Here is a 27,735-nt window from a genome sequence, read left to right on the forward strand (position 1 = left end):
TTGGGGTCACTAAATTCGACCAGAAGCTAAAAAGTTAATGCAATCTCACGATTTTTCTATACCCTTATACCCTTATGGTATTATTTACAGCAATGACTGCTTCTGATAACTGGACATCGCTTGGAACAATTTTTAGTGTGTAGCGTTTTTTATAGCTTTTATGGCATGTGGCTGATAGATGAGTTCGAAGGCATAGCAACCGCTGTTCCACTTGTTAAGCGATCGACCGTTGGTAGGTAACTTTCCCACTCTCCTATGTGAGCGAACGAACGAACGTCTTTGGGTTACTTGGCTTTGAAATAATTCGATGTCTGGCTAGGTCCAACAAATAGCGATTAAGTTTTTGGCCGTGTGCAAAATTTAAGGCCGTGCGCAAAATTCGAAATTTGGTGACGGGTGCCAAAAAAAATTGGTGGAAAACCATTTACTGAGGTCCCAATGGTTTGGTTATTGGGAAGAGCCACAAAAAGCTTTTCTGGCAACCCCCCGTATATAAGAATTATAGATCTTTTTAATAAAAATTAGATACACGTATTACTATCAGAGTACACAGTTTTTAAAAAATCGTTAATCTGGAGGCAATATGAAATTAAATAATTGAGAGTCAGCCTTTGAAATTTATGAGATTGTGACATGTCAATATCGATGTCTTGAATTCAATATATTATTATTTGGACTTTCAGTGTGGGTATTCCCGATATAAAGTTTGTACAAGAATTAATTAGAATTGGCCTGTTTCTTTTGGTTTCTTTTTCCCGGGATACAAATATCTTATTATTTTATAAAAAAATAAAGCTTGTGGTAACAACACGTAGGTTGTGTAAAAATAAAATAATTTAAAAACAAACTTATTATTATTAATTATCAGTCTTTGGTTGTACCTAACGCCAACAAAAGCTTTCAAACTACTTACTATGTATGTAGTTCTTATCCAATAACCAAACCTCCTCATGATGGTTTCTTCTTTTGCACCCGTCACCAAATATCGAATTTTGCACACGGCCGTACATTTTTGCACACGACTTAATACTTTAACGTAATTTGGACCTAGCATGACATAAAACTCTATCAAAGCCAAGTGAGCCAAATATGCTCGAGCGTTCACTACGAATCAACCAACGGTCGATCGCTTAGCAGCCGTTGCTATGCCTTCGAGCCATCTATCAGCCACAAGCAATAAAAGGTTAAAAAAAAAACCTCTATACCAATAATTGAAAGCCATGTGCAATAATCAGAAGTAGAAATTGTAATAAATAATGCCACTCTAAAGTGTTTAGAATAATCGTAGGACTGTAGTATTACTTCTAGAAAATACATTGCATAGAATTTTGTATCGGAATGAACAATTTGGTAACCTCAATCAAACTTGCCATTAGCTTATTATGTACATTTTATAGAGTATAAACATGACATGAATATCTTTCGACTCCTACCCCCCGCACAACATATAAACATTATTTGTCTCTCTTGATACTACGCTGCAACTTCTCGGACGGTCAGTGCCGGTGCTATCATTTAATATCGCTACACAAAACGAGAGAGAGATAACACACACTGGTAAGAGATAAGCGTACGTCTATCGCCTAGGTGGGATTAGTGTCGGGTTTTCTTTAAAAAACAACATACGGCCACTCGGTCTGAGTAGTCTTCGATTCGCTCTCTGCACTCAAGCAAGTGTGTTGGATCCGTAGAAGTTGCAGCATATTGCACGTTAGTTGACCTCCTTGTGTTTAAATTCCATCTAATCGAAATGGATCATGGCGGTGACTCGGGCGGTTCAAGTACTGTCGATTCTTGTAAAATGAAGATGTATGTAAGTGTTATTTAAATGAAGCTTCTTCGTAGCATCGTATAAGCAACGCGCTCTCGCTTCTGATTAAGAGATGATTCTCTCAGCAGTTGTTAATCAATTAGATTTCGCGCTACGCAATGTTTATAAACCTACAGAAATTATACATACATACATATGTATGCATGTATAGTACATATACAGGGTGTTACGAGTGTGAAGCCATCTATCATTCCTAAAAAGAATTTGTCACCGAAACATAGTTAAATGTTCTGGTAGGGAATGGAGAACTAAGGCACTTTAGTCGCTAAATGTCTACGGCACTGGGTCAATCAGGGTGACATGGCGGATGTCCGATAATATATAGCCTAAGCGATTTGGTGTTCAGAAACCTCCGGTTTTCTTTCATATAAACGAATAAGATGCAAATAATATATTAGTTTGAACTGAATATGTTTTAGGCGTGCTCTTCTAGCATCGTATTGCTAAGTTAAGGAATTGCACATTTAACTTTCTTAAAATGTAATCTGGTCATATTATTTTATTTTCCAGTTCCATGCCCGCCACTGCGAACAAATACTCTGGCTTGGGTGGTTTCCCCACACTGTGACAAATTTTGTACTCTCCGCAATAGCAATTTTTTTGCTTTCCTTCTTATATGAAGCTCTCAAGTTCCTGCGTGAACAATTGCAGATTCGTGATGCGCGGAAAGAGGCCGAAAAGATGGCTCTGGAGTTGCGGAATAAGAATAATGATAGCGGCTGCTCCGGCGGCTGTTCCAACGCACCGCTTGCCGAGCTAAGGGAGAAAACTTACACGGAACGGTTATTATCTTCGGGTCATATTGTGCAAACGTTTCTCATCCTGATTCAGATTTTCATGTCCTATATGCTTATGTTGATTTTTATGACAATGAACTACTGGCTGTGCTTATCCGTCATCTTAGGTCTGGGTGTTGGCTACTTTTGTTTTGGTTGGATAAAAAAGGAACCAGAGACTGGCGAGTGTTGTCCCTGAGCACTGTCCGGGAGTTAAATTATTCGTTATAGTACAATCCATCATATCGATATTGATTGATAATTATAAATTATGCCACGGAATTACTCCTATACGTATGTACATAGGCTCGTATGTACAAACAAGAAAAGAATTCTGAAGGAACTTATAAGTGTGTATAAGATAAGTTTGAGCAAGGTTCTTGTTACAATTTCCCCACACATTTGATAGCATTTTTATCTATCGTAGATACATTTGATATTGGAACGTTAAAAGACTAGTTTTTTATACTTCATAATACCTTATAAACACATATGTATTATTCAAAGTAAAGACTTTAATAAAATAAAAACTGTATATACTTTATATATATATATATATATATATATATATATATATATATATATATATATATATACATCTTCAAATTTTAATGTTAAATAAAAAGGTTCAGAAGCAAAAGAAGAAAAGTTCAGCTAGAAATACCAATTTTACCTTAAAATGATTCCAGTGGTTGTTAATTTATGTCTATTCTTTTCTTCGCTGGCTATCATGTCTTATATACAATCAAGTAAAATACCTATTATAGTAATTAGTGTAGTGTTAAATGGATATGGAAATCAATATAAATATTTGAAATACACGTTACGTATTACGGCTTTACACGTTAATAGAGCTGCCAGAGACAGAAACGTGTTTTGGAAAGATTGGCAACTCTACTACAAATGGGGTGGCAGCCTTATTCCCGACAGTATTCTTGCCAACGATAATAAGCGAGTGCGTTCTATTGTCCATTCCATATTGGTTGTGTAATATATTTAATGTGAAGTATTATGTGAAATATTGCAGGACACATTCGCCCGTCTCGCGTTACCCCCAGCGCCAAAATGTTCGCCCTACGCCAGATGCGACTCCAAGGTAGAATTCACATGCCATATTCAGCAGCAAGAGCGAATATAACACCGATCTTGCCGGCGCGTGTTCTAATTAGCCTGCACACACACACTTATGACCACCGACAGAGGCTATCACAACATTGCAAGCACATGGCAATTGCAAAGCCGCAAATGTATTTGCAGCGAACCAGTTCCACCCTAAGCGCGCCTAAAGAACAGAGTGAAACACCTGATGGGCGTTCCACAAAGTCCTTGATGGAGGAATTGAGCACCAGTGTCAGGCCTTACAAGCAGCTGATGCGCTTAGATCGCCCAATAGGAACGTACCTACTGTTTTGGCCCTGCGGCTGGAGTATCGCGTTGAGCGCGGATGCCGGCTGTTGGCCCGACTTAACGATGTTAGGGTTGTTTGCCACAGGTGCTTTAATTATGCGCGGTGCCGGTTGCACCATCAACGATCTGTGGGACAAGGACATTGATGCAAAGGTAGAGCGTACACGCTCTCGTCCATTAGCATCTGGTCAAATAACACAGTTCGATGCCATAGTGTTTTTATCGGCACAGCTGAGCTTGGGCCTGCTGGTGCTGGTGCAGCTGAACTGGCAGTCTATACTGCTGGGCGCCAGCTCCTTGGGCCTGGTTATTACGTACCCGCTTATGAAACGTGTAACATACTGGCCACAACTAGTGCTGGGCATGGCCTTCAACTGGGGCGCCCTGCTGGGTTGGTGTGCCACTCAAGAAAGCATCAATTTAGCCGCCTGCCTACCGCTTTATCTTTCGGGTGTATGCTGGACTATTGTATATGACACGATCTATGCGCACCAAGACAAGCTTGACGATTTGCAAATTGGCGTTAAGTCGACGGCTCTGCGATTCGGCGAAAATACGAAAGTGTGGCTCTCCGGTTTTACAGCAGCCATGCTCACCGGCCTTTCCGCGGCAGGATGGGCATGTGATCAAACGCTGCCCTACTACGCTTCTGTTGGAATAGTTGGCGCACATTTGGCTCAACAGGTAAGAACCGTTCGTTTACCACAGGAACCCTTTAAATAATATACTTCCGTTTGTCACTAAAGATCTACTCGCTGAACATAGACAATCCGAGTGATTGCGCCAAGAAATTCTTTTCAAATCATCAGGTTGGTCTCATTCTCTTTCTTGGCATTGTGCTTGGCACGCTCCTTAAGTCGAAAGACGCAAAAAAACAACGACAAACTGCGCCCACATCTACAACAGCCAACACCTATGTAGCGCTACCAGCAAACCCCGAGGTTATAAGCTAAAATGTTTTTACAATCGGTGTTAATTTATTTTTTATTGGCGGTTTTTGTGCGCGCTTTAGACCAAAGTCTGTGTATAGCTTAATTTTGTAGTTTTAACACATATTGTATATAGTTTATACGGTTTTCTGGAAGTGCAAAAACTTAAATTAGAGAGTAATTACACGCACTTTTATGTCAATATAAAATACCTCATTAAGATCACATATAAATTGTATATGAATGGCTCTACTGAGGGCACAGCGTCCTAGCTCCTACGAAATATATTCGCGCGGAGACACTTGACAATGACAATATTCCGCGGAGAGGTCTTTTTAGCGACAAAAAATAATTTCTTTACACGATTTTAGTAAATATTATTTATTATTACTAAACAGATTTTGGTTGTGCATTAAAATCCAAATACTCTCCAAATGTACTCGTATTTACTTCATGGGTTGTAATTAGTATTAATATATTTATAAAAGAAATTTTGTTAGGTATGTCCGTATAAAAACCAATATACCCAAGAAAACTTAAATTAAATCAGCCACATTCATGGGCATCTCGTCGATTTGCGTCGAATAGTATTGCTCAATATCGCGCAAGATACGAATATCGTCGGATTTTACAAAGTTAATAGCCACACCCTTTCGTCCAAAGCGCCCAGAACGACCGATGCGATGAATGTACAACTCGCGATTATTGGGCAAATCGTAGTTGATAACTAATGAGACTTGTTGGACGTCAATTCCGCGCGCCCACACATCCGTGGTGATTAACACACGTGACTGACCGGCGCGGAATTCCTTCATAATCTCATCTCGTTCTTTCTGTGGCATGTCGCCATGCATGGAGCTCACTGTGAAGTTGGCTTCCCGCATTTTCTCCGTTAGCCAATCCACTTTGCGCTTTGTGTTGCAGAATATGACCGCCTGAGTGATGGTCAATGTGTCATAGAGATCGCAAAGCGTATCGAACTTCCACTCCTCACGCTCTACGGCCACGAAGAACTGCTTAATTCCTTCCAAGGTCAACTCATCGCTGTAAGGAAAGCAAATATTTTACATTGGTTAATACAAAGGTAGTTAACAGCTTACCGTTTGACCAAAATTCTTATGGGATCTGTCATGAACTTGGACGTCATCTCCAAAATTTCGTGCGGCAATGTAGCAGAGATAAGCACAACCTGTGTTGCAGGCGGCAAATAGCGGTATACATCATATATTTGCTCTTTAAATCCTTTATTCAACATCTCATCAGCTTCGTCTAACACTAGCATTTTTATAGCTCTGGAAAAATGAAACGAAATTTCTTTATAATATTGCATTCAATATTTACCCACATTTCAAAAATTACCTTGTGCGTAGCACGCGCCGTTTAATCATATCAAATACACGACCTGGTGTTCCACTTACAATGTGCTGGCCATAGTCCAACTTGCGTATGTCCTCGCCAAGATTCGTGCCGCCAATGCACACATGACATTGCACATTCATCATGTCGCCCAAAGCTAAAATCACCTTTTGTATTTGGACAGCTAATTCGCGCGTGGGAGACAAGCACAAGACTTGTGTCTCGCGCAGTGTGGTGTCCAAGCTTTGTAGAATGGAAATTGAGAATGTGGCCGTTTTGCCCGTACCAGATTGAGCCTGAGCAATCACATCGCGTCCCTTGACTATGGGCTTAATGCTGCGCTGCTGGATTGCGGATGGTTTCTCGAAGCCTGCAAATATATACTCCTTTTAATATACAAATGGACAGACACTCATGCAGACAGCGTTTTCCTTACCATACGCGTATATGCCGCGTAGCAGCTCCTCTTTCAGATTCATGGCATTGAAAGTAGGAATAACCTCCACATCTTCGCTGGTCTCAAACTCAACGTTCGAGAGGTCCTCGGCCTGGGCATTTTTGCGTGCCATTTTATGTCTTAAATTTGACTTAAGGATATTTTTTTATATTTTATTAATTCGATTTACAACTTTCTCACGCAAGCGAAAAATGCGGCTGGCTGGTGTGACAGTAAAACCTAAATGGTAAAAATACCAAAAACATGAAGTTGGTATTTCATAAAATACCCAAAAAGCCATTACCAGCCTTGCCACTTCGATAGATTCAAGCAAGATCAATATTTGAATTTAAAGCGTTATCTACAATATACATTTTAAAGATATAACTCGGAGTATCGATTTCATTGCAATATTACACAATAGAAAAACATAATTGCTGATTTTTAAAACTATTTACCTCTATTTTTGCAAAATAGTGTATGTAGCCGCTAAGTTCTTCATTCAACTGTCTCAGACCTAACTAGGAGATTAACAAAAACTTGATTTTACTTTCAATTGTAACAAATTTAGCAGGTTTCGCTTTCAACTTCAATCGCCGCAGCTGTGCCAAGTGAGGTAGTCAGGCAGGCCAAGATTTGTCCACACCTATACGCCAATTGGGGCCGCACGACATTTACTATGAAAGTTACTTTTCGTTTCAATTTTATGAGCTTGCATTAATTTATAGTCCCTGTTATGTCTGCCATTTGTCCATCGCATGTAAGTTTCGTGGACTAATATAAAATATATATTTATTTAAAATTGAAATCTGTATAAAATCGTGAAAATAAGTTAGTTAACTTTTGCAAACAGTATCCTTCTTAGTGGGCCCAAATCCTTTTTTTTCAGCCGTTTTATTTTGAAAATCAGCCGTCGCATAGATTCTATGTGCTGTTTGGCTTCAGCGGCCGCACATGCCGCCTTGTATGCATTTTCCTTTGTGCGCTCGCAGTCTTTCTTAGCTTCAACCATGCAGTTTTGCAACTCCTGCAGCCGTCGCCTCGCCATTTCCAGCAGCTGCCGCTTCTCCTTTAATTCCTTTTGCGCATTGCAGGCTATAGACCGTATTTTTTGTAGATTTTCGATGCCGTCCCGCAGTAGACACTTCAGCCGTTCCATGTGTTGTTTTATCGCTCTTGCCATTCGAGCAGCAGTCTCGGCACTGCACTGACTATTGGCCAGAGTGCTCTTCACCTCCTCGATGACAGCATTGGCCTCGCATAAGCTATTCTGCAACTGTTCCACCAATTGCTTTCTACCCTCCAGAGCTGCCTCCGCAGAACATGCTGCCTGTACTGCCTTTTCGGCCAACTCTTCTTTGGCTCGCTGACTTGCGGCTTCGGCAGCACACAATTGCGCATCCTTAGCATCCTTGGCGTCCTGTGCTGCCTTCGAGGCAATATTGCTGTTCTTTTGTTTGCATGATACTCCAGCCGGCTTAGTGCCCTTCTTGGGTTCACAATTTGCCGGTCGATGTGCGCGCTTACCAATCGCCAGCCAACTACGCTTATCACGTTCGGGAAGACTTGCACTTCCACAGGCTGCCAGTAGATTGCTTATAACGAAGATCATCAGCAAACATGTATTCCGCATGGGGAAGCTCACATTCTACATAAATCTCTGTGATGTGCTATACGTATATGTATATTTTACAAGTATATATACAAAAATCAAATGGAAAATTCAAGCAAAATATTGTGTTTAAAAAATTGGCAAAGAAAATGTTTTCCAATGTACGTGTTTAGTGGGCTAATAGAGAGAGTAATGTATCCATTGGGTACGGAGGTAGAAACCAAACAGCCACGCAGACATGGCCGTTTCTACAAATGTTCACATGTACATGTATGTATGTATGTTTGATGATACATAACACATAATAAGTTTTAGACGCGGAACAACTCCCTTTGCTGTCAAAAACAAAAAAAAGCAAATCTAAATTCGTATATATAGTATGTATATGTACGTATGTACAGAATTGGAATCTCTTCTGTGTAATGCTCAAGAACCATCCCAAGGTAACTACAATGCGCTTAAAGTGGTGTCTCCTTTTGCTGTGCCTATGTGGGTGTGCATCTCATGGAGCTGCTGACCATTTGGGTAAGGTAAGCTCTAAAATCGATGCACCTTTGCAAAATAAACGAAGGATAATGCATGCAGAAATTTATGAAACGCATGATCATGAAAGACTTCGACGGCCTCGGCATCGGGGAGAACAGTGCATCCGGCGATGCTGACTGTGGTGGGAGTGGTCTTGCGAACAAAGAGAATTGCGCAGAGAACAGTAAGGGCAAAGATCGCAGCTGCAACATCAATCTGGGCTCCAGTTCCAAGCGAAAGGCCACCAACATTGCCCAGAAGGCAGCTCAGGAAGCGAAAGCTGCCTCGGATGCCCAAGTATCCGCTGCGGAATCGGCAGCACGTCAAGTGAAGACTCAGTTGGCAGAAAAGGCAGGGGCAGCAGCCAAGGCCGCTGAGGCAGCTCTTGCGGGAAAGCAGCAAATAGTCGATCAGCTGGAGTCGGAGGTGCGTGAGGCGGAGCTGGTGGTACAGGAGCAGGGCTCCTCGTTGCAGAATACCCAATGTAATTGCAATGCTGCGGCAAAAGCAGCCAAACAGTCTGGTATCCAGCTAAAGACACTGACGGAAGCAGCGAAGAACGCTCAAGAAAATGTGCAGAATTCAGAGCAGGCGGCCTCCGGTGCGCAACAAGAACTATCCGAGAAGCAGCAACTTGTCGAAGCTGCTAAGAATCGGGTGGAGCAGCTCTTGCGTCAACTTGACTCTGCCCGCACGGACTTCAAGAAGACCAAGCAGGCCGCTGAAAATGCGGCTTGCGCCGCCCAGGAGGCCAAGCAGCGTGCAGTAAGAGAACGACGTATGGCGGAGGTACGCGAAAAGCTCCTTAGACGGCGACGTCATAATCAATACCAACAATAATATACTCATTTATTGTGGAGTACAAACCGAATATATTTTTTGTCAACTAGCTTAACGCTCATTTCGCATACAACGATGATTTATGGCCTTTCATTGACTGGGTTCCCTCGCTTTTCCGTAACGTCCAGCAGGAAGCATTGAGTCAGCGGCTCTTGGGCGTGGTACAGTGTGAACAGTGTATAATAAAGCAGTCGCCAATAATTTGCTTCCACACTCTATGTATATACACTGAGAAAAATGCACATAATATTTTAAACTCATAACAGATGAACGGCCTTATGACACTAAACTAAACTTAAAAGTTATTAAAAGATTACGCTCGTTAAATTAATGGACGACATTAAATCAGAAGAACAGTCCCTAGAAATAGGAAGCTGAAAATCATAATATTTTGGCCATTGAAATCAAAACGGCTATGCCTGCATAAATTAGAAAAAAATAATAGAGATGCTTATAAACACACACATAAAATCTTTTACAAGTGACAATTTTTTTGGTGTGATCTATTTAATCCATGAAGTTGAATTCGGTTAATCTTTGGACTAATTTCATTGACTTTTCCAATTATTTTTTTCCATCGCCAACTTCAAAGTGCACAATTTTGAGGCTGTAAGACATCCCAATCATCGCTCGAATGGCAGTAAATTGGACAATTGTCCAGGAAACATTGACCTAGCAGCTAGAGCTGTTGTTTTCATTGTTGTTGTCGCCGAATTGCAGACAAAACGGAGCAATTTACAATGCATTGTGGCTGAATGTAAACTCATAAAGAAAATGGACAACGGGTTTGCACTTTCGCGATCAGCGATTTGCGATTCACGATTCATAGATGCACTCAACCAGCCAGACGGCTTTGTTTATAAATACATGCCGCTCCAGGCTGCCTCTTGCATTTGACAACAACTGTCCACCGGACTGGCTAACGTGCAAGTCGGTGCGCACGACTGATCGTTTCCGTTGCAATACGAAAGTAAAAGCGTTTTTCCAACGAACCCGTCCATCGACTTCAAATTGCGCCTTGGTTAGTGGCTCCTGTTTTGGGTCCGGTTGTGGAACCCATTCGTTCATGCATCAGCATTAGAAACAGTTCGCCTGCGACTCAGACAGGACGTACTCTTTAAGTAAGCGCGACACATTTCGCTGTGATTGAAGGCAAGTGTGACTTGTGACTAAGCAGCCGTCAATCAATATGAGTAATTACTGTGCTGGTGATTGTGATGATGTTGGTTTGGTGCATAGGAAGCTGTGCGCCCCAGTTCGAGTGTGCCTATGTGTCTGCGTTGGTGCTGCTAGATGCGCCAGCTTTGGTTTTGGCCTTGAAAGTAAACGGGTTCTTCTTGTGCATAATATTCGAGCTGAGAGCAAAACGAGTGACCACGTGACGCACTCAGATACCACACGAAACTTTACATCTTGTGTCACATGATCAATCAAATTATACGTATAATATGAAAATGAGCTTCTTCAGTTCACAAATCGAATGACCGCTTGACAAATTTAAACTGAACTTGCAATGCATTTTTTGTATAGCACCTACTAAGTATATGATACCTTTCCAAAATCTAACTATTGAACATTTTCGGTAAATTGGGAATCCTAAATAGAAGCAGATCTGCAGTGCTATTACTATCCAATATCTTATGGAAATGAAGTTTATGAATTCTATAATTTTTCAATTTTGAACAAGAAAGGTGGCAAGGCATAGAAAAAGACAGCTAGATTTGATGTTGCAGGTAGTTGTGCAAATGATTATAGTTCTCCAGTTTCAGTGTTTCTTTATTGAATTTGGATTGAGAAATCCATTTGATAGATTCGGTAGCTGCAGTATCCGCTTACGACTCCGAAAATCTTCGTAAAAAAACGAGGCAACATCATTTACATGTTCAAACAGTTAACAAAGCGAATTCACAGCACACCGGTTTCCACATATGTATGTATGTACTTGTACAATTAATATCAAAAACGATATGCAGGTGCCACATTGTCTTGGCAGGAAACGGTTTCCTGAAACTTTCAAATTTTCTCGCTTATATAAGACTTCCATTTCAGACCATTCGACTGCGCCTCGTTGCATAATTATCCAAGATGTCTCTGTGGCGCTTGCTGTTCGTGGTGGTGCTGTTGCTCTTTGGTAAAAGTTAGCCCAAGCCCACATTTATAAACACAGGCTTATGATTCGCATTTTCTTCTCCATCAGACACGACGGCACTGGGACGCAAGGTGAAGCGCAAAGAAGGCCATTACCATCTCAACGTACCACCTCCGCCGCCTCCCCAGTCCTTGCAGACTGAAACGCATTCCGCACCAATCGAACATGAAGTACCGCCCTATACTTTCGAGGCCATAAATCACGATGAGTTCGCTGCCCCGCCTAGTCCTAGCCTGCACGCGCAGATTTCACGCTACGAGAGCATCAATTATGGCGGAAGCGGGGGCTTCCTGGTGGATAACGGCCTACGCAGCATAGCCAAGGGATCCGCGGATCAGGCCATTTCCGCTGTAGCCAATCAAAATGCGGCAGGCAAGCAGGCCTCGTATGTGGCAAAAAGCACACTCGCCCAGGCTGCAGCTCAAGCAGCCGGCACAGCAGTTGCCGTGCTCAAGGGCAAGGAAGTGCTCCTGCGTCGACTGGAAGAGCAGAGCGCCGAGGCGCACAAGGCCATGGAGAACGAGTTGGCGCAACTGCAGCAGGCCAAACGCTCGGCCAAGGCGGCCCAGTATGCAGCCCAGCAGGCCATCAACCATGTCAGTGTGCTCACTGCTGCGCTAAATAATGCACAGTCCTCCTCCGAACTGGCCCAGAAAGCCGCCTCCGAAGCTGCCGCTGAACTAGCCTCCCAAATCGATATGGTGGCTCAAGCCAAGGGTAAGCTGGAGCAGCTGGAATCACACACCTATACGGCTCGCCTTGACTACGAGGAGACGCGCGATGCAGCGGAGAAGGCAACGCTTTCGGCGCAGGAAGCCCAACTGAACGCCAACGATGCAGCTCTACATGCCAACGCAGAGCTGAGTGAAGCGGTACTCATCCATGACAAGAGCGACCACAACGTGGGCGAGCAGATGCCGCCTCGAAATCACAAACGCCACTAGAAGGCGGCCAAGTTCAGCCAACGGTCTGATGTGGTCGGCGATTTCGAGGCTTCACCTCCAACATTGCCCAATGTTTACCTAAATTATTCAGTTTGAACGTATTTATGTGTTTGCATGTTTTCCATCGAATCTAGCGCTCAAATTCCAGTTTCGTGCGTAATCGTGAGTGCTTGGTGTGATCCAAAAAGCATACACGAACTTAGCACAAAAAACACACACATTTTTTCTACTATATTCTAAATGCACAATAAAATGTACTACAAATTATTATATTATTATACTAATTCGATAAATTTTAGAATTTGTCCACAAGAGGCGCTAAAAAAATAATTTAAATGCAACTTCTGGCCAACCCCTGGACGACGGACAGGGCTCCTTAGCTTGACTTTGGATAAAATATTTCTTCATACAATTCGTAATGTTTTTAACTTAAACCTAGCAACCATAGATAAGGTATTTTGTATGTCGAAATAGTTTGTTTATGTTTTAATTACATATATAAAATTACAAACCATTTTTAATTGTTTTACTATGAAAATTGTTCGTGAAAAAACACGACTAATGGCACATCTCTAGAGCAAAACTAGCACACTTGATGACGTAATTGGCTGCATTTCCATTTGTAACTTTCCATACATTCAATATACTCAGGTACCAGGCGAGCATAAGTGAACAGCAAGCTCACAAGTAAATTGTAAATGTAAGCCGTGGTTCACATAGCTACATGATCCAAACGGTGCATTGCAAATGTAAATAAACTGACGTTCTCCTATTGGTTGCATTTAAATGTAAACAAAAGCGATCCTTACGGTGCTTTCCGAAATGTAAACAACAATCAGCTGCTTGACCTTAAATAAACAAGCAATGCATTTGCCTACTGCTCATTTATGTTCACCTGGTAGAGAAGGCTGGTTTAGCGACGTTGAAAGACCGCGCCAAGTTGGTTGCGGGAATTAGTTTTTCGATTTAAACATTAATTTCCATGAATTTCATATACATGTATATGTATATACATATACCAGGCGAGCATAGGTGAACAGCAAGTACACTGGGCGACTGGGATTTAAATTGTGAATGTAAACAGTGGTTCACAATAGCTACATGATCCAAACGGTGCATTGCGAAATGTAAACAAAATAGCCTTCTCCTATTGGTTGCATTAAATGTAAACAAATGCAATCCTTACGGTGCTTTGCGAAATGTAAGCAACAATCAGCTGTATAACATTAAAAACACAAGCGATGGATATACCTACTCCTCGTTTATGTTTGCCTGGTAGGCAACGAGTTCAAAAGTAGTCCAGCTCGGATTTAGTTTGTTCCGGTTTTTTCTAGTTTTTTTTACTAGGATTCCTAGTTCAGTTGGGTAAAATAAATGTCACTTCAGAATATGCTTTTATAGAATTTTAGTATCGCAGATGCTGATGCATGTCCAACCGACAGTTGTACTTGTATGTTATGTGGAGAAGGAGAGGACTACGAACACTCGTAATCCTCTCATTTATAAAACTCATTTCGTCTGCCTATAAGTGTTAGTCAGACATACGTTAATTACACATTATTAGAATAATTTGTAATGGCCCGGCCTTATCTGGGACTAGGCTGGGGCTTAGTTCACATATCAAAAACATGTTTATTTTTCGAAAAAATACAATAAATAAATATTAGGTTACATTCAATATGCAATAACAATAACCGCTTGGAATTGCACTAGATTGGTTTAACTAGAGCCTAGCCACTACAACTATAACGAAGCCTAGGGACAAGATTTGAATGTTACACGAGTAGCATGCAAAGCACGATAGGAAGTAAATAAACCAGAGACTAAGACAACTGTATGATTATGCAAGACATTTGACTATGAAAAGCAAACCGACCAGAGACGCTCGACCGTGTAAACCCTTAAACTAGATCTCAGATAGCACTAAAATTAATTGGAGAGCTGCTGCTGTTGAGCTCCATCCGGCACAGTGAGCTCTCCGCTTGTTGACGTTGTCGTTGACTGCTGCGCTTGCTGGAGCTCCGTCTTCTTGGCTTGCTCCAGTCTTCGGGCCACACCCTCCATGGACTCACGCAGCGTATCTATGTCCAGGGCGTTATCATCCTTCTCGTTGCCCTGCTCGTTCTTCTGACTATTGTACTTCGAGAAGTACGTGAGCGACTTCATGAGCTGATAGCTCTTAGAGATGGGTATATTGGAGTCGTAGACACTGGTGCTGGAACTGCAGTCCACATAGAACCACCAATTGCACTTGAGTATGGTCTGATCGAAGAGCGTGTTCTCCGGGCAGAGGAAAGACTTGCGCACCATGCCATCATCAGTGAGGGCGCACACATGGAAGACCTGTAACTATAGGTTAGTGTCTGCCAATGGGACTGGAAGGAAGGAGCTTACCATGCAGCCCAGATCGGTGTCTGCGTAGAGGCCGGGAAAATGTTTCTGCTTCGCACAGGAGAAGCTCGTTGGCGGCAAATCCACTTTGGACTTGAAGTTGTCGTCAAAGTTCTTCTCATATCCGACAGGATAGTATTCCTTGGGCGCATTCATAACCTGTTGAAAAGCAAAGAAACAGTTGTACACACATTTGAGAAGCAAATAGCAGCGTTCCTCCCACCTTGGAAGCTTTGTGTTCCTTCGACACCGCCTCTATGTACATTGGTCGCGGTGTGGTTGTCGTGGTGGTCGTTGTCGTCGTTTTGATCGTCGACGTTCGCATGAACTCTTCGCGCAGCTTGGCCGCCAGCATGGCACGATGTTCCGCCTTCAGCTGCTGCTCTCGCACATATATGGCGTGCTTGATCGTCTCCACACTGACATTGGCTGCTGCAGCCAGCTCCTCAACGGTCACGTCCTTTAAGTCGAACTTGGGCTCCTCAAATTGCAAATAGTTCGGATGCTTGGCCACCTTAGTTGCCGTCGTCTTTCCCACATTGGCGATGCGTGAAATGGAATCGGGCATGGCTTGGAACACGGGCACTGCCTGCGGTTGGGAAACCACAGGATTATCTGTGTGGAAGGTGCGATTGGAGTGCTGCGAAATAGATAGGTTAGCACACGATTTCTTCTTCAATATGGTATTTTATAACCCAACAATGAGAATCTTGTTCACATAGAGAGAAGCGAGCGGAAACGAATATTAATACTAAGATCTTGAAAAATTGCTCCCTTATTTTACAGTAAGTACTCGTATGTAAAAAACCACCTTTTCAATATTTTAAACTGAATATCTCCAATCGGAATGTTCGGACCATTACAATAAACAGGATGCTGGGTTCGACCATCTCTCTAACAATTCCTAACCTTTTCTTTGCAACGACCATCCGTCTCCATATTTTGACGTTGATGACCGTAGATATCGATATATGGAAAGCTCGTTTAGAGAAGTGGGAAAATTTGATTAGTAACTGTTGTGGACAATTTTTAAAATATCTGCTGCTTCTCTTGACTAACTAAGTATGAGTGGCTTCCCAAGTTCCGGTCCTGCTTTAGCGTAGCGACTCACCGGCTTAGCATGGCTGTCCACTAGCTTGTTATTCAAGCTGACACGCGGCTGAGGCGTGTCCACGGCTATGCGACGCTGTGCACCTAACGGTGTCTGTACCGCCTCGTTGACGGCGGGTTTCTTGGGAATAGGTCGGAAAGCGGGTACGCCCAGCGGCAATGGCCGGGCCTCGGTCATGAGAGGTTGCTGTGGAGCGGTCGCTGCCGCTTGCCTCTGTATGGCCTGCTGCAAAAGCTGGACATTGTAGGGCAAGGGGCCCGTGGATCGCGAGCTAATGCGTTTCTCCGGTAACGCCTGCTGACTGGTCTGCTGGTAAAATAGATAATACATATCATTAAAAGCAGTAGAAAAGCTCTGTGTGCACCAACTTACCCTTGCCTCCTGCTGAGTGGATGGAAGCACGCCCACCAGCTCGGGCGGGGCCCCGTTTTTATAGCTAATGGCGCGTCGCCGACCGCCCTCTAAGTTGCCCAGTGATTCGGCAAAGCCCAGTTCATCGCCCAAGCTGAAACCTTCAAGCAAAGGTATTTTTATTATGTATCTCTTAACCAGTACAGATCGTCAGAGTACCCACAAGTGCTTTTTAGTTATTGGGCAAGGAACAGCCAATTTGGATAACCATTAGTCATTACCTCTTATATTGCTGCGATCTACTTATATATAAGAGTGCATACATATGTGAATATAGATACATATGGTTGTGCAAAAGGGAACAATTATTGAACAATTCAAATTTTAAGTGGAATCAAAACTGAAATGTGACTATAAATTGCGACAACTTGCAACTTGCGATTAACGTGGCAAGAAAGCTCTTAATATTTACACTTGGAACTCAATTGAAAACCTACAGAATTTTTGATAAAACGAAAAAGTGCAAATATCTGTAGATGGAGATCTAATACTGTTATTAGTTGAATATTTGCTCACAAATGCTTGTATGAAAAGATTTCTTCGTTCAAACTGGTATACATTTCAGAAGTAATAATCGAGCTTTAACGAAGAAAAGAGAGCCATGTTGGTAGGTAAATAAGTTTCGAAGGGAGACAAATGGCCTTTTAAATGCAGCAACAATTCAAAACAAAAAGCTTGAGTTGCTCATTGGTCAATGTTACGGATATTGATCGAACCGTCGTCACTTCTCCGTACCCCTCGACGTCTTTGTGCGAGTTTTCGAATCGCTGGCCGTTCCAGTTTAGGCTTTGTGTTAACATTTGAGCTCACTCTGCCATTGGCATTGGCATTAATGCATTAATGACGCGTTCGCGGCAGCTTGTTTCGAGTTCTCGCCGATTAGCAGCCAAATTACTAGCACTTGAGTTGATAATAGTGGTAGTGCGTTTGTGAATAAATACAAGTAGTTATCGAATCTTTGTACATATGTACATTCTCATATTTTACAAATTTATTTACAAATCAAGGCAAAAGCGAGATTATGGATTTACCTAAACCGAAATGCGCCTTTAGGCCACCCAAATTTCGTACACGAAATAGTCCAGACTTTTTGAAGTTACAATCGAGTATGAAACCGAAATCAGACGCTAAAACGCACGTCCCGCAAGCCAATCCTATAAATAAATAGAAAAAGCAAACACAGAATAGGATAGTTCTTTAATATAATACAAAAGATATACAAAATTAGTACAAGGCACGTGTAATTAATTTGGAATGTCTGCATATGTTCGCCAAATTTCCATGCATAGCTTTTGGGTTTTCTGTGTCGTTTTTCTTTCAATCAATGTTTCCAATACCAAGATGATGAAATGAAGCAGCACTTATAGATACGTAACTACCCTACCTGTACTAATATATAAATGTATTTTCAAGAATCGTATAGCATCGTAAGCTTGTTCTATAAGAATTTGATTACTCTGTACCAGGAGCATTAAAAGGGTATAATACTATATATATAGCCATGTCCGTAACGAAACGGCATAATGTCTATGCATCTATCTGTACTCCTTACATGTAAGTATATGTTTATGATCAAATCTAAAGCTTCTAACAATCTATGTCCTTCAAGTTACTCTGCAATATAGATTACAACTAAAACATTACTCTCTTGATGCACCGCCCCCACCTCCCCCTCCCCAACTTGGTAAAAACCGCCAAGTCACGCTCTGCGTGTTTCTCGACACTTTAGCTTATTAACAAGCCGATCAAGGGCTTCAGCCACACATAAAGCGCTGGAATTCGAGGCGCAGCCGCCAAGCACTATTACCACACTCACGCACAAAATATCACAACTAATAGTTTGTGAATTAATTAACTGAACTTAACAACCATAAGACATAAGGCGGCGGCATCTACGTTTAGATGCGTTTCGTATTCAATGGAAGTCAGCACAAAGTTTGAAGAAGCGGATCGTCAAGCCACATCGCTCAGCTTAGCTCAGCTCTGCTCCGGTCAAGTTGTTGATTGATTGCCAGTATTTTGCAACAACAGTCTTAATTAATGGACTAAGTGTAACTGATCGAAAACTGATAGGCTTACAAACTCGACTGACCTAAAAATGAATAAAGCCCAACAAATTATTACAAAATGCTCATCTTCGGATATGCCAATGAGACTGACAAATATATGAAATGAAAACCCCTTTATCTAAAACTGCTTGGAAATACTCTTTGTGTGCTTGGTCCATTGGATAGAAGAATAAGGCAATTCTTTAGGCAAATATAGTGGGAATTCCAATGACAATATCTTAAGAATTAGACACTTCCTAGCTATAGTTGAATAGAGCTCGCTGTTCCTTTAGAAGTGCAATCGTATTAGGATATGTTATTTTAAAATATGACCTTTCACGCTTCCTTCTAGCTGTTGCTTCCGGACTTCTTAGCGTATGGTACTTGCTCATTCTTTATATAATGCGAACAATCAGAATATGCATATACTCGTAGCACACGTGAGGCATGAGAATGCTTAAATAAAAGTAACCTAGTCAGAGAGAAAACTCCCCTCACTTATAGTGGGAGCAAGGTCAGAATTTGGTTCGATTTCTGACTTCCCTGTTGACCGTAAATCTATAAAATATAAATACTTGTAAATAAGACAACAAACCGTGAACTCGGGTTGACAGACTACTTTAAGAAACTGACTAAAGCAATCTGTGTCAACGCATAAATTTAATGCGTACGCTGAAGTGTGTGCAAACACCCGAGTATGAGCATAGATACTCGTGCTTGCTCGGCAAGATGTGTGTGCACATACGGGTATTGTGAGTGCAGGTATTTATGTGTTGGCCAAGAGCAGAAATGGCAAAACGACGCAAGAGCGCAGAGCATTAGCTACGTTGGCGACCCAAGAAAATAAATAAACTTGCAACGTCTTGAGTTCAAATTAAATTGTTAGCATGTCAAGTGGGACATGAAATACGAGTTTCAAATGGATTCTTTCAAAATTGCAACCCGGCCCAAACCCCCGCCCCAGCACCTGTCCCTGTCCTGATAACTCAACACGCAACCATAGGCATCCATATTCATGGAGCGCAGATACATTTCAGTGCGGGCCACAAATTAGAATTGAAGTTTGATCTCTAGCCGTCGCTGGCGTTTAGTGCTGGTCGGTTCTGAGCCACTAAATGGTGGGTCCATTAAGACGCTCAAGTCAATTAATTACTGGTTGTTAGCAGCGCTCAAGTGGAGCGCGAGCGTCGTTATGTTCGGCTCGGTTCAAGGAAAATGGAGCATGTTTTTAAGCGCGGACTTTAATCTCCGACGGGGCAAATGTCGTTAGCGCAATATAATACAGAATTTTTATTATTTTTTCTTCGTACTAATGCCTTTGTACATTTGGCTAATGTTTAAATAACTAGATTCCACTAATGTGGAAATTAGACGAAACATTTAGGTGCTTCTAACGTAGTTGAGGCTCGCAAAAAGTCGAGTGGAGTTAAGCATGACAGTCGATTAATTAAATACTTATATTTGTTCCGCATTGAGAAGAAATGAACAAATTGATGTGTGAGGAACGCAAGCTACAATTATAAAGAACAGTAAGGCCTTTCTTCTTTTACATACTGCATATGATATGAATCTTCTTCTAATCTTATTATTATTTGAGTGATTTCAATATCCGCTCCCCCATTGGAATTCTTTTTTAAGTTTTCTTAATGTTAAGATGCATTTATAACGTATCGTACTGTTTTTTACCGACATAACAACAAAAAAAGGTTTTTTAGAAGAATTTTAAGCTAAGCTTGGCTTGTTTTACCTGTTTATCTGTAATATGTACCTCAAAATATCATAAGGAAACGTTAAAATTCGATTTTATGTTAGTTTGGTTTACGGCCTAATTATGCATATATTTTCTATTTTCATAAAGCATAGGTTAAGGATTTAAAATAATATATGAGAATCAATTTCTCCGAAGTATTCCACATTTACAACTTGCAACCTTTTTCCTGCCCATTTAAATTATTTTAAAATTCCATCTTTAGCCCGCTTCAGTTGTCGATCGAATCGAATCCTAATCTCACTAACATAGTACATATTTCTGCATTATGAATTATCTTGGGCGTTTGCTTGCTTTAATGTTTCTCTGTTTCTGCAGTGTAGAACAAGAGATCTTAAAACTGTCCCAAAGTTAAAGATTGATAGGTAGAGATAAAGCTTCAGCAATTAATGCAGCAATTCAATTTGATCTACATACATGGGGCAGTCGTGTTTGTGGATACTCATTGGGCGTTCGGTGAGACCGAAAACTTTCTACTTTAATTGATATGGAATTTATGTTTTAATAATTATGTCAATGGGTTCGGTGGCAGTACTGCTAACGACGGCAAAGACCCTTAACAGGCATAATTGCACTTTTACTGCCACTGAAGTTTGTCTACGTGAACAGTGAGATATTTGCATAATATAACGCATACGCCTCGTGGTGAGCCCACACTAGCACTAGACTCTGAACGTGATTTGTTCAAAGTGGTGCGTAAGCGGCTATTTTAATTGCGCTTGAAAATTGCAAACTGAGGCCGAATCGAGGCGCTGATGAAGACATAAGTAACGGCCAGCTGCAGTCATCAGCGAAATGGCCAGCAAGCAAGGGATCCGGGGGAGGACTGAGTGTGACGGCAAAAGCAATTAAAGACGCCATCCAAGTGAGCGAGTATTAAATAAATACTTTCTGGAATTTAGCGCGACAAATAAAACAAGTAAGACGCTGCTCAAATTGCTGACATAGGGGAAGAGCCAAAGCCGCAGCTACCGCTCATCTGAGCGGACAGATGGAGGGTCTGGGACCTGGTCTGCCGCTTAGTCACAGGCCGCTTTCACCCGTCACCATCAATCGCGTTTGCGCGCTCGAGTGTAAGAAATTTTAGTTGCTTCGGTTTATGACTTGTCGCTAACGTTGCCGGCAAGCAAATAGAAATTGAAACTGAACAAATAATGAGGCATAAATATGCAGTCGGTGCGCTGCGACCGCGTGCCATTGACCGAGCTCGGAGTGGACGGACACATAGACGGGCCTGCGAGCTTACTTTCCGTTTCAACTGGGAGCTTCTTCAGCCTCCACCCAGACTTATGCCCACTATCAACTCTCGAGTCCAATTAGCACCTCGGCCGCCGCGAAAGTGGGTCACCGAGCAGCGGACAAAATAGTGATATTAATTGCTAAGGCTCGCTCGTGTTTCCCCCGTTATGTTTGTGTTAATTCAATTTGGTCTCTAGCCGATCGTATCGCGGCGCGGCGCGGCGCTGCAAATGCAAATATCATGTATAAATTATCGGCTTCAGTTGGCCCCCTCAAGTTTTACTCGCACCATTCATCTTTCAAAAATGCCGGTCTATAAAAGTTATCTCTTATCTGTGCAAAAGCCTTAACCCCAGCCTCTAAACGTTTTGTATTTTTTCAGTCAATTAAGTGGCTTGCCCTCTCAAAAATGCTGGTAGTTCATATTTTAATTTGGTTTTGACAATACTTTTTTGTTTGTTTAGCTCGCATATTCAACATTTTTACAATCAACTTGCATTGTCTGACAGCTTTTATATTCAATTTTTTCATTGTCTTTACGGCGAGTTATAACAATGTCCAAAACATATATTTTAAAACGATGATGACTCGCATCAAACACACCCATCGACACCGACTCGTTTGGCTCGAATGGTTATAAGCGGAGCCTACACAAACTTTAGGTGACCTATTGAAAGCGAAAGCAAATGGAGTGAATGCCTTGGGTGCGTAGAAAAGAAACCTTCTAGGTTAACAAAACATTGCTATAATAATACCATTGATCATTCAATTTGAAGAATTGCCTCTGCACCAACCATTGTTCAGTACGGATGTGCACAGAAAATGCAGCTGGAATGGTCTTTTCTCGCCTAAAGATAAAGTTCCACAGCAGCAACAAGACCCATTGAAGGTATTTAAAGCTAAACTTGACCTTGAGAACGTGCCAACGCATAAAGTTCCAGTTTCCCACGAACTATTCGAACTAACTATTGTTGGCCCTGCTCATTATTTTGTGGCACGGGAAGTGTTTAACGATATCTGGCACTTTACGACTTCGAAGATAGCCTTGCCCATTGCCATTAAGAAGTAAACCACGGGCCAAATGGACGAACGTAGTTCAGGTATCGACTAGACGACCACTTTTGAGACATTTGCGCTAAGTCGCCATCTGTAAGTCGTACGCTCCAAAGTGCCGAAGCAGAGCCAAATACGACAACAATACGAGTACCCTGAATAAGTGCGATGCGATAGAGTGGCAAGAGTCGGTGTCGGCTTAAAAGCTGCATGTCAATTCGAATTGTCTGTTAATTATGTTAATTGAACGATGGACTTGACAGTGAGCGATAGGGCTAGGAAACACTGAAAACAATACACCTCTCGAAAATTTGACAAACCCACTTGAATGTTTTCATAAATTTGTAAATAAAACTGCAATTGCACCCCTCACCACACCCCCCCCCCCCCCCCCCTCCACATAACATGTGTGTTTGTGAGCGTGGCGGTGTGTGTGTGTGTGTGTGCTTCGTGGCGTGGGGAAACAAAAGGCCCAACCACAACGAAAACATCAACTGAACTAATCATGTGCTGCGAATCCAAAAGCTGCTGCAGATGTTTTGGTGCAGTGCGACGGGGTCTGGGCCTGGGTCTGGGCATGGGCCTAACCCCCTCCCCCAGCCTGCGAAATCGCCTTTCGTAGAGTCAACGTGTGCGACCTCTGAAGGTCTTACGTGAGCGGATTGCGTGTCTCCAGCCAAGTTGCCAGCCAGTCTAGCAGTCTGTGGTATTTGGCTTTTGTTTCCACGAGACGTTGCTGGTGTTGGAGCTTGTTAGAGTTTTGCAAGATGGTGTCAAGTGCTCGGGCGATCGTCGTTGTCACTCCGCAAGCCAAGATGCCACCGAAAACATTGCGATAATTATGTTTTAATTTATTGTTCATTATGCATCTAATAGTGAGCAAAACGTGTCGAGTGCAACATTTGTTTGCTTTGTCTATCATTAATCACTTACTTGACGGCCCACTAAAGATAATTTGTAACATTATGAATTAAACGTGATATAATCATAGTTGGAGGGTTGCTAATGATAATCGCTACTTTTTCAACAAATATTTCAGGCACATATCTTTGGTGTAACGTTTGAAAAATCGTCGAATTTTAGGCATAGTAGATTAGATATAACAATAAGGTCAAATGTAAGCGAACACATTTTATGATTGGGAGATTACAGTGACATCCAATTTGCACATTAAATTATAGATATATAAACATCCACTTTGAGGAGCAACTCGGCCAAACTGAATTATATTTTATCCTTGGGGAACAAAAATAGGAATCATATTGATCAAATAAATTACCCCGTAAATCTATCTGCACCAAAACTAAGAATAATTAATGAAATCGCGTAATAATACACATTATAATAAAGTTCCTCTATAAAGTCATTACACTGAATTGCATTTCACAATTATCCGGGTATTTGGGCTGCCTTCATGGGAGTTGCCTTTCACTTCTTAAAGTGGACGGATGCAGCAAAAATGTGGCCTTTTACTTCTTTTTTTTAAACACATATGACAATGCAATTTCAATTTTTTCCCCTTGGTCAATTGAAGGCTGTCTTTTTTGCAATGTGCATTAACTTATGAGGCGATTGCCACATCTGGCTCCTTGCTTTTACTTTCTTGTGTGCATTTATAAATCTGCAGACGTTCCCAGAAGGTGGACGATGATGACTACTATACGTGGGCTATAGGCACAATATATTCAGCTAAAAGGCAGCCGTTAATTGCCGTAAAGGCAGCAAATTGAAGAGTCATTAGTGGTGTGTTAAGTTGTTTAACACACAGGGCGTTTGCGCGATGTTGCACTCGTGGGGAGTCCAATCGTGTTCACATCAAATGTTTGAGTGCTCCTTGAGACCTGTTCGAATGGTACACGCCTTTTATTTGATAATTGTGTTGTCGCTTTTTCATTAAGAAGTTGCATAAAGCAGCAGGCTGTCAAAAACTGGGTTATATAAAAATAAACTGCACAGAGACACGAACCGTCAAATTGCTTCGTCATTGACCACAAAACAAAAGTCACACACAAAGCAAAAGAGAAACAAGCACGGACTTTATCCGAGCCAGTGAGACGCAGGCGCTTCGCGCTAAACGGAACTGATGAATCATGCCGTTCGATTGATCACTCCAACTGTGGGGTCGGCACATGAAGACATCACCAACACGCATCATAAGCCGCGAAAAATGCTTGACGACGCGGAACCCCAATTGGTCCACTCTCTTTTTGCAATTACGCGGCCACCTGCACTGAGTTGCCTCACCGATGGAGGGCAAATGGATAAGACTTCCGAAAAAGACACTGAAGCAATAAAAATCTGATGTAAATTAAACACATGGCCTAAGCTGATTTCTTGCTTTTGTCCAAATTGTGGTAATTAACACCAAAAACTTTAGTTCAACAAAGCTCGTCATGTTCGTGTTCGTGTTCGTCACCATTTTGGCGTTTGGTTGAACTTGGCCGATTTTTTCTCGGGTTAGTCGGTAGAATTCATCAAAAGTAGCAAGCGAGACGCCGTACAGTCTGCAAATACCATCTCTGGCTTAGATTTGTCGGAGTACTTTCAATTTGGAACGATTCACGCTCAGCACTTTGGCATTTGAAGACCTCTGAAAAGATTTGTAGCCATGCACAACAAATATAAGGCGGCGAATAACAACCAAACTAGTGTAGTACGAAGGTTAGACAAGATTAATTTATTTAAATTGGCGTTAAAATTGATTAATGCGAACGATTGTATCGAATATAAAAGTATACATTTTATAATGCAATAAACGAAACGAGGCCATTGCTGGAGAGGGACCGAAGATTACAAGAATAAATGAAAAGTGGCAAATTGGTATAATATATAAAAGAATGTAAATATTAATGGATCTTGGATGGTTTAATGACACTCTAATCACAGCGACAACTACAGAATCAATTCGACAACCACTCTATTATATTAAATTTTAGCGTTTTGCACATAACACCGCAAAATAATATAATAGTTAAAAGAATAATCATTTTTATCAAACATCTCCTCAAAGGTTCTATGGTTTCTTTAAACCATATTTTTGCAACATGCAAAGTCTAGTTAACATTTTGAACAACTCAACCAAGCTTCTCTATGACTACAGGGTATTGAAATGAGAAATAGGTGTTGCAGTTCTTTTGGCAAGTCATTGCTTCAACAAACTTACAAATATACAGACTAACAACAAATCACCAAGCTTTTCAGGTTTATGCAAACGCCAAGAATTAGATATTGTGGGCAAAGCTCCAACTCTGGTTGCATTTAGCTGCCACTGTTAATAGCTGCACATCACCTGCAGACAGTCGAGTAGCTGTATAAGCTGAAAACAGGTCCAAGATCAGCGCGTAATCGGAAAAAAGCACGCAAAAGCAACCAAAAAAAAACCCGAAACCGTAGCAAAAACAAACTGCAATAAAACCGTTCAACCGCATTAAAAATCACCATAATACACCAGTGCATATTTTCGATTTTGCTTTCGGTTTCTGTTCGTGCCTCTGCCGTCAATTAGCCATGAAATGTATTTGGCGCGCTTTTTCAAGCACTCTAAAAACCCACTCATCTGCTCGTACACGTATCTCGCGGCACCTAATGCGCAAGTGTATGCTATTAACTTAATGCGCCCTATGAATATCTATGTTTTTGAATGTTTCTGCAACCGGTTCTATCGATATTTCCGCAAGGATATAAGAAATATTAGCTCTGTGATCGCATCTGTCATGTGTAAGTGGCTAGGTCAGTTTTCATACATACTTGTACGCATATATGAACATGAGCTGTGAAATGTGGTTTTTGCCATTCATAAAGTTGAGTCACTGCATTGGCGAATGAAGAAGATTGTATTAACTGTTTCTTGCGTTGTTGGCAAGTGTGTCAAATCAGGTCATTTGGATACTAATCACAACGTTTTTCTTACTCATGTGTAGCTTTGATTCGTGTGGTATAGACACATAATCGTTGATCAGGCCAGAGCTGGTACAACTTCTAAATCATACACTATATAGTATGTATTTAGAAATGTTATTTATCTACATACTAAATATTTACTACAAGGTTTTCGAACTTAAATGTTCCATTTATGTAGGTAGACAAAGGAAACTTGTTCTTTGCCAAGAACTAAATAGAAAAGGCTCACATTTATTGTTTAACAAAGCCCAGAAACAGATTTACTGACCACACCGAATAGTCTATTGAATTAAATGGTAATTTAATTCTGGATATCTATGTATATTCTTTTATTTTATCATTTTTTTTATCGCAATTTTCTCTAATTTCTCTCTGGTAACATACACAGAGTAAGCTGCGCTTTCAAGTTCGTTTCTTAAGTCTTTCGTGTTATCGAAGCAACATTTGTTTTGCGTTATTTTCAAATTTTACAAAACTGCATACCAACACCAAAAACGTACCATTTAAATTAAGTCGCATATGAACATGTTTGTGTGGGTGTGTTTTTGTATATCATTAATGAGAAAAACTTTAAATAAAATCGAAAAGTTATTACTCACTTGCCGCCTGCATGATCAAAAAACCAATTACGAAAAAATTCATTTTCGCTAATTTTGCAGCGTTTGCGTGTTATTTCCAAGTCGGAAGGAACGTTGTTGATTTTCGAATTCGTAGAGCGTAAAATTTTGAAATTTTCTACATTTATTTTGGAGCTATGAATAAATACAAAATATGCCTTCACACGCGCACTGAAGACGAAAAGCTTCTTCAGTAAAGTCAACGTCCACAATTTTCGGCTGTTCGGAATGAAAACAAGTGAAAAAAAATGTGAACAGAAAACAAGTAAAAACAAAAACAACAACATTAACATAATAAACGTTTATATGTTACAAAATAATGTGATGTGCTGAGCAAAGATGCACATTAAATCGGAAGTAGTTGATTTAATTAAATTTAATGAACTTATTAT

The 27,735-nt window shown here is 41.2% G+C and overlaps 7 protein-coding genes across 7 annotated transcripts; 4 read left to right on the forward strand and 3 right to left on the reverse strand.

Moving 5' to 3' along the window:
• Nucleotides 1-1,686: 1,686 nt before the first annotated feature.
• Nucleotides 1,687-3,116, forward strand: LOC115620444 (high affinity copper uptake protein 1-like). The gene is made up of 2 exons (XM_030513673.1): nt 1,687-1,813; nt 2,342-3,116. Exons 1-2 carry the CDS (start codon nt 1,751-1,753, stop codon nt 2,804-2,806), a joined length of 528 nt encoding a protein of 175 aa, XP_030369533.1. The 5' UTR covers nt 1,687-1,750; the 3' UTR covers nt 2,807-3,116.
• A 471-nt stretch (nt 3,117-3,587) lies between these two features.
• LOC115620416 (4-hydroxybenzoate polyprenyltransferase, mitochondrial) lies at nt 3,588-5,378 on the forward strand. Its single transcript, XM_030513639.1, has 2 exons — nt 3,588-4,698; nt 4,761-5,378. The coding sequence occupies exons 1-2, from the start codon at nt 3,673-3,675 to the stop codon at nt 4,965-4,967; spliced, it is 1,233 nt and encodes a 410-aa protein (XP_030369499.1). The 5' UTR covers nt 3,588-3,672; the 3' UTR covers nt 4,968-5,378.
• On the reverse strand, nt 5,309-6,933 carry LOC115620418 (eukaryotic initiation factor 4A-III). The gene is made up of 4 exons (XM_030513642.1): nt 6,736-6,933; nt 6,303-6,669; nt 6,044-6,235; nt 5,309-5,987 (listed from the first exon to the last, which is right to left on the reverse strand). Exons 1-4 carry the CDS (start codon nt 6,866-6,868, stop codon nt 5,480-5,482), a joined length of 1,200 nt encoding a protein of 399 aa, XP_030369502.1. The 5' UTR covers nt 6,869-6,933; the 3' UTR covers nt 5,309-5,479.
• A 567-nt stretch (nt 6,934-7,500) lies between these two features.
• Nucleotides 7,501-8,368, reverse strand: LOC115621021 (axoneme-associated protein mst101(2)). The gene has a single exon (XM_030514540.1). It carries the CDS (start codon nt 8,366-8,368, stop codon nt 7,568-7,570), a length of 801 nt encoding a protein of 266 aa, XP_030370400.1. The 3' UTR covers nt 7,501-7,567.
• A 401-nt stretch (nt 8,369-8,769) lies between these two features.
• LOC115620430 (tol-Pal system protein TolA) lies at nt 8,770-9,763 on the forward strand. The gene is made up of 2 exons (XM_030513658.1): nt 8,770-8,877; nt 8,933-9,763. Exons 1-2 carry the CDS (start codon nt 8,770-8,772, stop codon nt 9,710-9,712), a joined length of 888 nt encoding a protein of 295 aa, XP_030369518.1. The 3' UTR covers nt 9,713-9,763.
• A 2,034-nt stretch (nt 9,764-11,797) lies between these two features.
• On the forward strand, nt 11,798-13,089 carry LOC115621022. Its single transcript, XM_030514542.1, has 2 exons — nt 11,798-11,843; nt 11,910-13,089. The coding sequence occupies exons 1-2, from the start codon at nt 11,798-11,800 to the stop codon at nt 12,803-12,805; spliced, it is 942 nt and encodes a 313-aa protein (XP_030370402.1). The 3' UTR covers nt 12,806-13,089.
• A 1,645-nt stretch (nt 13,090-14,734) lies between these two features.
• Nucleotides 14,735-27,413, reverse strand: LOC115621023. The gene is made up of 7 exons (XM_030514543.1): nt 27,326-27,413; nt 17,750-17,872; nt 16,680-16,819; nt 16,308-16,616; nt 15,420-15,836; nt 15,200-15,355; nt 14,735-15,148 (listed from the first exon to the last, which is right to left on the reverse strand). The coding sequence occupies exons 1-7, from the start codon at nt 27,366-27,368 to the stop codon at nt 14,735-14,737; spliced, it is 1,602 nt and encodes a 533-aa protein (XP_030370403.1). The 5' UTR covers nt 27,369-27,413.
• Nucleotides 27,414-27,735: the final 322 nt, after the last annotated feature.

This window comes from Scaptodrosophila lebanonensis, unplaced genomic scaffold, assembly GCF_003285725.1.
Source record: "Scaptodrosophila lebanonensis strain 11010-0011.00,11010-0021.00 unplaced genomic scaffold, SlebRS2 tig00000024-arrow-pilon, whole genome shotgun sequence".
NCBI classification, from domain to species: Eukaryota; Metazoa; Arthropoda; class Insecta; order Diptera; family Drosophilidae; genus Scaptodrosophila; species Scaptodrosophila lebanonensis.